Source organism: Carica papaya, chromosome 4, assembly GCF_054855325.1.
Source record: "Carica papaya isolate Zhongbai chromosome 4, ASM5485532v1, whole genome shotgun sequence".
In the NCBI taxonomy this organism is placed as follows: domain Eukaryota; kingdom Viridiplantae; phylum Streptophyta; class Magnoliopsida; order Brassicales; family Caricaceae; genus Carica; species Carica papaya.
The window spans coordinates 4,361,727-4,371,194 of record NC_142312.1 but is presented as its reverse complement, the minus strand read 5'-3'; the positions used below and the strand labels follow the sequence as shown (position 1 = coordinate 4,371,194).

Sequence of the window (9,468 nt, the reverse complement as noted above, 5' to 3'; positions counted from 1 at the left end):
AATAACTTATTTGTTATTTTAATGTAATAATAATTAATAATTATATAGTAATATATATTGTATTTAAATTTAATTTTAAAAAATATATATTATACTTTTTCAATCGATTCAATCTCATTTTAAATTTTTTTAATTTAATTAAGTTTATTTTTGTAATTGATTTAAATTTTTTAAAACAAACAAACTTAGTGTTCACTTATAATTATACAATTATACATATGAGAAAATTTGATTAACTATATTAGGTTGTGATAAATTTTACTATTGTTTAGAGATAAGGTTGGGTCCTGTAAAGTGCAATGGGAAGGATCAGACATGTTGATTGTCGGGCATGACCCACAACAACACGCCCAACCGAAGCAAAATAATTCACAATTAAGTGGCCGACAACTCATTATCGAATCACATTATATTATGTGATTAAGAATTTTTATTATTATTTTAGATTTTTATTTTATTTCTAATTTAATGCAAACTGAAAAATTATTTTAATATAAAAAACTTAAAAAAAAAAAAGAGAGAATTTTGCTAAAAGGGTAAAATAGACAATTCACTAGCCGATGCTTATGTTTACAGATGCCGAAATTATTGATCCGTGCCTGCCACACACCACCAACCCTACTCACCACGTATTCTAAAGCTAGTTCGGTACAAACGCATAATTTATTTGAAATTTTGTATTAATTCTAAATTTCTAAAATAATTAAATTTCATTATGAAATGCTAAAAACAACATTTATATCAAATGTTCGTCCAAGATTTTATTAAAATATTTAATGAAATTATTATAATTCTACAAAATATTTCATATTTTTATTATAATATAAACTAATTTTTTTTTTTAAAAAATAATAATTTACGTACGTTAATAACAACATAATTTATTAATAATTATAAATTTCTTAAATTATTATAGACATACGTTTGTATTGATATCGTGAGGATATTGATTGTTCAACGATATGAGATAATGAAGTTGCGTGTTCGTCAATAATTAAAATGCTTGTGTTCCCTTTCTCTGTCCCACACTTAAATTTATAATTAAAAAAATGTTAATCTCTCATTAATTAAGTATAAAAATCCGTAATAATTCATAAATTTGTTCGTTATTTCTACTTATTACATATGGTTAATCTTAAAACTAAATCATGTAATATTTAAATAATACACTTTGATTTTTAATTTCCGATTACAATATTATTATCTGATAAGTAAAGAAAAATTGGGAATAATAAGTAGATCAAATTACTCCATACATCAATTTTCTTTTATTAGTACAACAACCAAATGATCATAAAACGAGATTACATTTTTTTCCCTCATATATACATATATATATATATATATAGGAAAACAGAGCATAGAGCATGGCAATTGATGGGAAGAAGCAGATATAGTAGGATATTGCCACTGCTTGATTATTTGGGGACGCTACTATTTCTTTCAAACTCCATTAATTTGCAGACAGCTTTTTTCACCCACACCATTTTCAAATGCTCGGCCTGATGTTCAGCCGCATAGCCACCTTCCGCCCTAGCGACTCGTCAGCCTGTACACACACACACACAAGTTATGTATGTAATAAATTAAACCATTTCTTACTAACTCAGACTTTTAACGGAAGAACTAAGGATAAAGATTAGAGATCTGACCCTGGATAACCAGTCGATCCAAATGCTTCGGATCTCATGAGTAATCCTTGGTTCAGATAATGCCTTAACCCATCTGTTAATGAATCGCTCTTGCCTGAAATTAACCCACAAGGTTACATAATGTTTGTTAATTAATCGTAGAAGCCAGATGTAATCAGATTTTACCAGTAAAAAGACAGTGATCTATACACACACACACACGTATATAGATCTCCCATACCTGTCTGGTTCAAATGTCCTGTATCTTTCCCCGGGTTGCTTGAAATCGTTCTGCTTCTCAATTATGCACTGTAATTTTGTTTTTTGGTTAGATGGAATTTTCTTTGTGGTCGTATCTTCTTTCAAGCTTTTACTATTGATGAATATTGAATGGAGAATTGAAAGTTGAGAAAAAATCTAACCTTTTCTCGTTTGCAAGCACTGTAAACTTTAGTAGGAATCGGGTACCTCTCAGCATTAGTGACAGGGTCGAATTTTGATGGGTGGTAATTCACCTGCAGAACCCAGAAAATATTATGTTAATTAAGGCCATATTAACAAAATAAGGTGATTAATTGTAATAAAGTAAAATTTAATTATTTATTAATTAATTTACCTCTTCATCCCTGTGCATGAAATTCATATACCCATCAAAATGGTTGTTCCGATGAGCACACTTAGGAGCATTAACCGGAAGTTGCATGAAATTTGGTCCAAGCCGGTGCCTCTGGGTGTCATCGTAGGCGAAGATTCGACATTGAAGCAGCTTGTCGTCGGAGTAATAGATTCCAGGGACGACATGAGCAGGGGAGAAAGCCAACTGCTCATTCTCAGCAAAGAAATTATCAACATTCCGGTTTAGTACCATCCGACCCACCGGTTGCAACGGGAAGATATCCTCCGGCCAAATCTTGGTCATATCAAGCGGATCGAAGTCAAACCTGTCTTCATCAGCAGGGTCCATTGTCTGCACGTAAAGCTTCCATTCAGGGTAGTTTCCGGCCTTGATCGACTCGTACAGATCTTGGGTGGCGTGGCTGTGGTTGGTTCCGCCGATTCTTATGGCTTCCTCGTCGGACATACCCATCACTTTTTCACGAGCGGGTTTCCAGTGGAACTTCACGTACAGCATCTTACCAGCTTTGTTGAAGAAGGAGAAAGTGTTGACACCAAATCCTTCCATGTGCCGGTAGTCGACCGGAACACCGATGTCGTCAAAGAAGTACATGAAGGTGTGCAAGCTCTCCGGGTGGTGAGAGCAGAAATCAAGAATCCTCCAGTATTCTTGAATGTTTGATTTTGGGTTTGGCTTGAACGCGTGGATCACGTCAGGGAATTTGATTCCGTCACGAATGAAGAACACCGGCATGTTGTTTCCGACGATATCGAAGTTACCCTGGTTGAAAAACAACAAACCCGGCCAGGAAAATCATATACGTGTATACATTCTTGCATATGTGTGTGTGTAAGTACGTGTATTTCCAATCTACCTCTCGGGTGTAAAACTTGACGGCGAAACCACGGGGATCACGGAGAGTTTCAGGGCTGCCACGCTCGTGGATGACGGTGGAGAAGCGGACAATAAGAGGAGTCTGGACGCCGGGAGCGCGGAGGAAATCGGCGCAAGTGAGATGGGAGACATCGTGGGTGACTTCAAAAAAGCCTTTGGCACTGACTCCTCTGGCATGAACCACTCGTTCTGGGATCCTTTCTCTGTCGAAAGTAGCAATCTTCTCCACCAAAGCGTAGTCCTCCAGCAGGATTGGACCTGTAAAAAATGGTGATCATCATCTCCTAATTCTTTCAGATCTCTGATAATCACCTACGGCGGCTCCTGATATAGTTACGCACGATTCAAGCCCAGAAATACTTACGTACACTGCTGCATACATACTGATGAAAATAATACATATATATATATATATATTTAAGTAAGTAGTAATACAGATTAATATTTGTTAATATTGATTCTAGGATCTTGATTATAATATACATAAAGATATAGTATCTTGCTTATATCCTTATACTTTGGTAAGGATAGAAAAAGACAGAAAAAGTTCGCATGCAAAATCTAGAAAATTAACCAGATCTGGTGATAAGTCCATCGGTGCGGCCGTGAGCCACTTATTAATACAGACCCTGCTATATATATATATATATATAAAAATATATCATGACAGGATCGCTTATAAATGAGTATAAATTCCCAAACACGTGCACGTATATCACACACATACATACAAGTAAGTGTATACATGTATAAATTTACCTCTGGTGCCAAGGGTGAGGGCAGATTCATTGTTCCAGACCGGAGCTCCGGTGTTTGTAGTGAAAAATGGTGCATCATAAGAACTTGATGGGCGGAACTGAATGAAGATCAAGAAAAGAGAGCTTAAAATATCATATACTATACATCAAGCTAGTCTATATATATATATATACACGTAGATATGAACCCCGTTAAAACAGACACGTTAATTTATAATCATGATATCAAAAAAATAACGGGAAGCTAGGGTTTTATAATTAGTTATATGGAGAGGAAGGCTAAGATTTGAAGGCGAAGAAGATGACAATACCTTGCTTAGATCCATGATTTTGAGGAGGGAGATAATGAACAGTAGTGAAGAAATTAAAGGGGGAGTGATGGGTCTGAGGCGAGAGCTTTGTAGCTTACACTCCTATATAACATGTTAGCACTGGCCAGTGGGCCATCCCGTATACAACTTCTTAATTTCCTTGGCTAGATATTTTCTTCAATCATACTACTATAATCTACAGCTGGTCCAATTATTTTTTCACAATTTACTTTTTTATCCTGTACAATTAACCTCAACTATATACTTATTTTATACCACATTTGGATTATATATTTGCGTGTATTATTATTTGCATAATATATATATATATATATTACATAATTAATAAAATATATAAATTAGTGACTATCAGTACTAATTTACTATTTTGAGAAATAATTATGGAAGTGTGATTTACATTTTGGTCAAACATTAATTACAGAGTCATTGTGTTTGGCGTGTAATGATTATAATAAATAAGATACTATAACATGTCTTGATATACAGTTCTGTTTACAAATAATTAAAGAATATCCTATCAACACTCCTTCAAATGTTATATTATTTTCAATTAGATGTAATAAAAATTTGTAATATATTTATTCACAATTTTTAGTTATATTTCAATGTTATTATATATTAGTAAGTAAAACTAGTTGTTCACTAACAACATCATAATTTAGTAGTTAAATTTTATTAGTTAACATAACTACAACCAATTAAAAGAATCAAATCTAATATTTTTTTTTTCAAGAAATACGACTAGTTTTTTTTTTTTTTTTTTTTTTTTAAATTAAAAGATGTAATAAAATTATAATATATTTAATATAATATTTTGTTCCCTTTGAGTCACACTAAATTCAAGCAACTCACTATGCATAATTTTATTTTTTAAAAAAAACGTTAAAATGATATAAGAAATTTAAGCATGTAACACCCAAAATTTTTTTATTTTTATTATTATTGGAATTATTTTGATTTTATTTTATCTTAATAATTAATTTATTAATTAATAATTATATGGTTTTAATTTAATAAAGATAAAAATAATAATAATGATAAAAAGAGATAAAATTATTTTTGAATTTAATTGAAAATGATTTTGAGAAAAATGGGTGAAAATTTAGATTTTAGGAATGTTTTTGAAAAAAAAATTGAAAACCATGGGTCAAAACACAATTTAAAAAAATTATGTCACGTCAGCAACTACGTCAGCAGCTCTGGCCAATCAGGATATGCCGTGTGGCAGAAACGCTGATGAGGGAAGGCCACGCAGAACGGGCCACGTGGGCGATCCGCGTGCGTGAGATCGAACGGCTGAGATCCGTTCCTACGCGCACGAACGACCCAGATCAAACGCGCGTGCGGACGACCCAGATTTGATCACGCACGGACGGCTCAGATCACATCGCGATGGACGACCCAGATTTATTTTCAATTTAATTGCGATCGGACGACCCAGATTAAATCGTAATGGACGGCTCAAATTAAAAGGGGAATGTTATAAATAATCTCATCCACACCCAACCCCACACCCTAGTCGCCAGAACCCTCGCCGGAGAAGACAACCCAGCCACTGGAGGAACCTACCGCAGCCACCTGTCGCCGCACCGGAGCACCTTCGGGCCGCCAAACGAGGTAAAATTTCTCACCTTGGCTCGGTTTTTGATGCTGAACCCACCTGTAGCCAAATCGGAGTCAAATCACTGGCCAATTAGTCGAAAAACACCGTTGAAGCCCAGCAGCGCCGCCGCGGGTTTCTTCAATTTTTGCCTCCGATGAGGCCCTTTCCGATTCCTGTTCGATGTAATTTTTACACCATTATGACAACTGTCCTTTTCTCTACAGGTTGACCGGAGTAAAACACCAAACTGCGACTCGCACCGGAGGAGCCGCTGCACCCGAGAGCTCCCCCGCTAGTAAGTCTCAGTTTTCTAGATTTTTTCGGCCCACCGAGGGCCCTAGGGGTGTTTTATCATAGGAACCAATGCAAGTTTGACCGAATTCGACTGAAAACAGTTAACCCGAGGCGGATCGTCGTCGCTGTTGCCAGAGCACGGCGGAGCCGCCGTGCTGGAATTTCGAAATTGGCCGAGGAGGCCCTGGGTCTGATTTGAAGTTTTTTGGGGACATGTGCAGGTACCAGAAGTGTGTTTCAGTTCCCGAAAAAAAATTCAGGGAATCTAGGGACTGCCCGTAGGCACAGTAAAAAATCAATTTTAGACTTCAAATCAAGTAAGGATCTCTCACCATATTTCCTATCACGACATTAAAGCTTAATAAATGATAAAACGGTATTTTATGAATTAATAGATATGTATAATTAATTAAGGTTGCTAATAGAGCTAAGATCTGATATATTTTCGGTCAGTTGCTGTTTTAATTATTTTACAGTTTTAAATGTGTTATGATATCTGATTTATTTATTCTATAGTTTTGAATGCATGAATCACTAGTTACTTCATTATGGCTTAATTTTGTGAATCCGATGATATGTCTGCATTGTTGGATGCTAGTTACTGGTTTAAATATTCATGATTATGTGAGAAATAGAAAACTAAGAAAATAATAGAAATGGTATGTGAATTGATAAATGGATAAGTCGATGGCCTCACCAGATATCCTGTAAGATGGTGGACGGACCGGGTCCATAGGGAACCCTACCGGGAACGTTGTCTCTCATACCAGACGGAGTATTGAGACTTTAAATGTTTTGGTGCTCATACCAGACGGGGTATGAGGACGGCCCGCTTCACCCTCATACCAGACGGGGTATTGAGGTTTATCATTTTAGCGCCCATACCGGACGGGGTATGGGGACGACCCTGAAATTAAGTTGTTAAAGTGAATGGTTCACGTGTAGTGGGGACCCCTATGGATCCCCATGGATACTGGTAGGCTGATAAAATAGGAAATTTATTGCCTGATGATTGAAATATTAAAAGTATGACATGTGTTATGTTACAGAGTGCGTATGATTTTATGATATTATAATGTTATTATTTTCATAAGTTGTTTTCATGAATCCCATCGAGGTAAGTGGACCGTAAAGGATTTTATCATTAATAAATGAATTTTTCATAAATTATGCTCAATTAGTCGTTTTTGTTTTCTACCAACCTTTACTTCTGTGACAGTGAGATAGTGTGACGTCTTTACCGGGCTAGTATAGCTCATTCATTACTTAACCATTTCAGATAATGAGAACTTGATTCTCGAGCCCGTTCTGCAGGAAGACGGCGAGTAGATGCCTAAAGATTTTATAGTTTTCTTTATAGTAGTCATTTCTAGTATTTACTTTAGTTAGCTTATTCTTTCATATGTTTAATATGTTTTGCTTATCGTGTAAGGGATGCTAATCATAATATTTTATTTCGCTTTTGTACTAAAAAATTTTATACATACATTTCTTTTTAAATTTTCGGGGCCGTTACAAAGCATATATAATCAGTTTAATCACAATCCTCAACTTAATTGAGACAATTACACCTTCCAAATGTCTTTTTAAAGTGTCATCTTTTTGTTAATTTCTTTAGTAATTGGCATTAACATTTATTGTTTTCAATGATTAATGGATTAATAACAACAAATAATAATAGAAAGTACAAAAATAAAATATTTAAACATTTATAAATTAGTACTGGAAAAAAAATTAAGAATATTATAATAACCAAACTTAAGAAGCGTAAGAGACCAAAGCTAAAGGAAATTGAGAGATTAAATTATAGCAACTAAAAGCAAAAATAATTTCGAATTTAGGGTTTACATTTTTCTCACTTGGATATTGGGTCTACGCGTAGAGGGGATCCCTATGGGTCCCCAGAGGTACTGGTAAATAGATAAAAAAGTAAGTTGTTATTATTGCTCATTTGGATATGAAATTGTAATTTTATCCAGTTTATTGTCTTCATAGGTCAGTTTTGGAAACTCATAAGAGTAAGTATGAAATAACAGTTTTTATGTTAAATTAATTCACTTAAGAAAGTAAATGGCTTCATTGGTTATTTTATAATTTTTTACTAACCTTCGATTCTTCGTTTCTATGATAAGTGTTATATTCTTACTGTATTAGTGTAGCTAATTTCCTTATTTAATGGCAGTTTGCCTTGGACTGGCCGTTTTCGGCTAGTTTTGGTCGGTTTTATATCCATCACTGCGAGAAAATACGTTAGAAGGTCTCGGTCGGCCGAAAAAAGTTAAAAAACAGAAACCTACCGATTGTAAAATTTTTCGGTGTGGCAACTACGTCAGCTCACCTTCGCGGCTGGACATTTTTCTTCGATCAACCTATAGAAATAGAACGGTGAATATAACGGTAAAAAAATCGAACGAAATAGAAAACGAAAAAGGGTTCATCGGAGGCGGTTGTGAGTTTTGCCCCAGCAGTCCAATCGGGGTTTACCACGATTTTCAGCTCACTCACTATTTCTTTTCTTCGATTTAGCCATGGGGATGATCAAAATTAAATTCTGAGCGAATATGAAAATTTTTACCTTTTTGGCGGTCAGAGGTGGCTCCGGCGCGGCAGCGAGCAGCGATTGGCTCCTTTCTTCAGTGACTGGTTCTTTTTCTCCGACGGTAGCCTGATAGCCAGGGTTTAGGTTCGGTGTGATACGAAATATTTATACCCATCTCGCGTTAATTTGGACCGTTCATCGCATTTGATCTCGACCGTCTTATCGCGTTTAAAGAAGAAATGAATCTGGACCGTTCATCGCGATTTGATCTCGACCATCCGATCACGTTTAAAGAGGAAACGAATCTGATATTAATTATCAAAAAGATGGACAATCAAACCTATTTCTCGATTCAATAGAAGCACAAAGAGGTGAATAGGGTCCCAAATAACGAGAGATATGTAAAAAGTAGGTCCGATTACGCCTATTCCTAATCCTAAATGGAATGTAACGACGTAGGGATCCATATGTAAACATAGTATCTATTTAGATACGCTCGAATGACCCTTTCTCATAATGAGAATGTATATAAAAATGGAGTGTATATAAAAATGTCAATGCGGAAGCGAAGTCAAAATTTGAATAACATCCCTTACACTAAAACCAAAACGTGCTCACAAAATATAAAAGATTAAACTACCTAAAAGAGAAACTTGAAAGTAAAAACTACGAATGTGACTATGGAGTCCTCAGGCGTCCCCTTCGTCGTCCTCCTGCGGAAGCGGCTCGGGAACGATGTCCTCTTGATCTGAAATGATTAAATAAGGAATAAGCTACACTAGCCCAGTAAAGACATCACGA

General features: G+C 35.3%; 1 protein-coding gene across 1 annotated transcript; it reads right to left on the bottom strand.

Annotated features, from left to right (window-relative positions):
* Positions 1-1,236: 1,236 nt before the first annotated feature.
* Positions 1,237-4,368, bottom strand: LOC110822434 (catalase isozyme 2). Its single transcript, XM_022052559.2, has 8 exons — positions 4,211-4,368; positions 3,901-3,997; positions 3,122-3,399; positions 2,248-3,027; positions 2,054-2,146; positions 1,873-1,940; positions 1,653-1,746; positions 1,237-1,549 (listed from the first exon to the last, which is right to left on the bottom strand). Exons 1-8 carry the CDS (start codon positions 4,223-4,225, stop codon positions 1,490-1,492), a joined length of 1,485 nt encoding a protein of 494 aa, XP_021908251.1. The 5' UTR covers positions 4,226-4,368; the 3' UTR covers positions 1,237-1,489.
* Positions 4,369-9,468: the final 5,100 nt, after the last annotated feature.

Bases quoted from the DNA above. Each gene is read 5' to 3' on its own strand.
- LOC110822434 (XM_022052559.2), bottom strand. The intron at 3,400-3,900 runs GTAAATTTATAC...CATTTTTTACAG, and splicing joins CCTCACCCTTGGCACCAGAG to GTCCAATCCTGCTGGAGGAC. The intron at 1,550-1,652 runs GTCAGATCTCTA...GTGTGTGTACAG, and splicing joins GGATCGACTGGTTATCCAGG to GCTGACGAGTCGCTAGGGCG.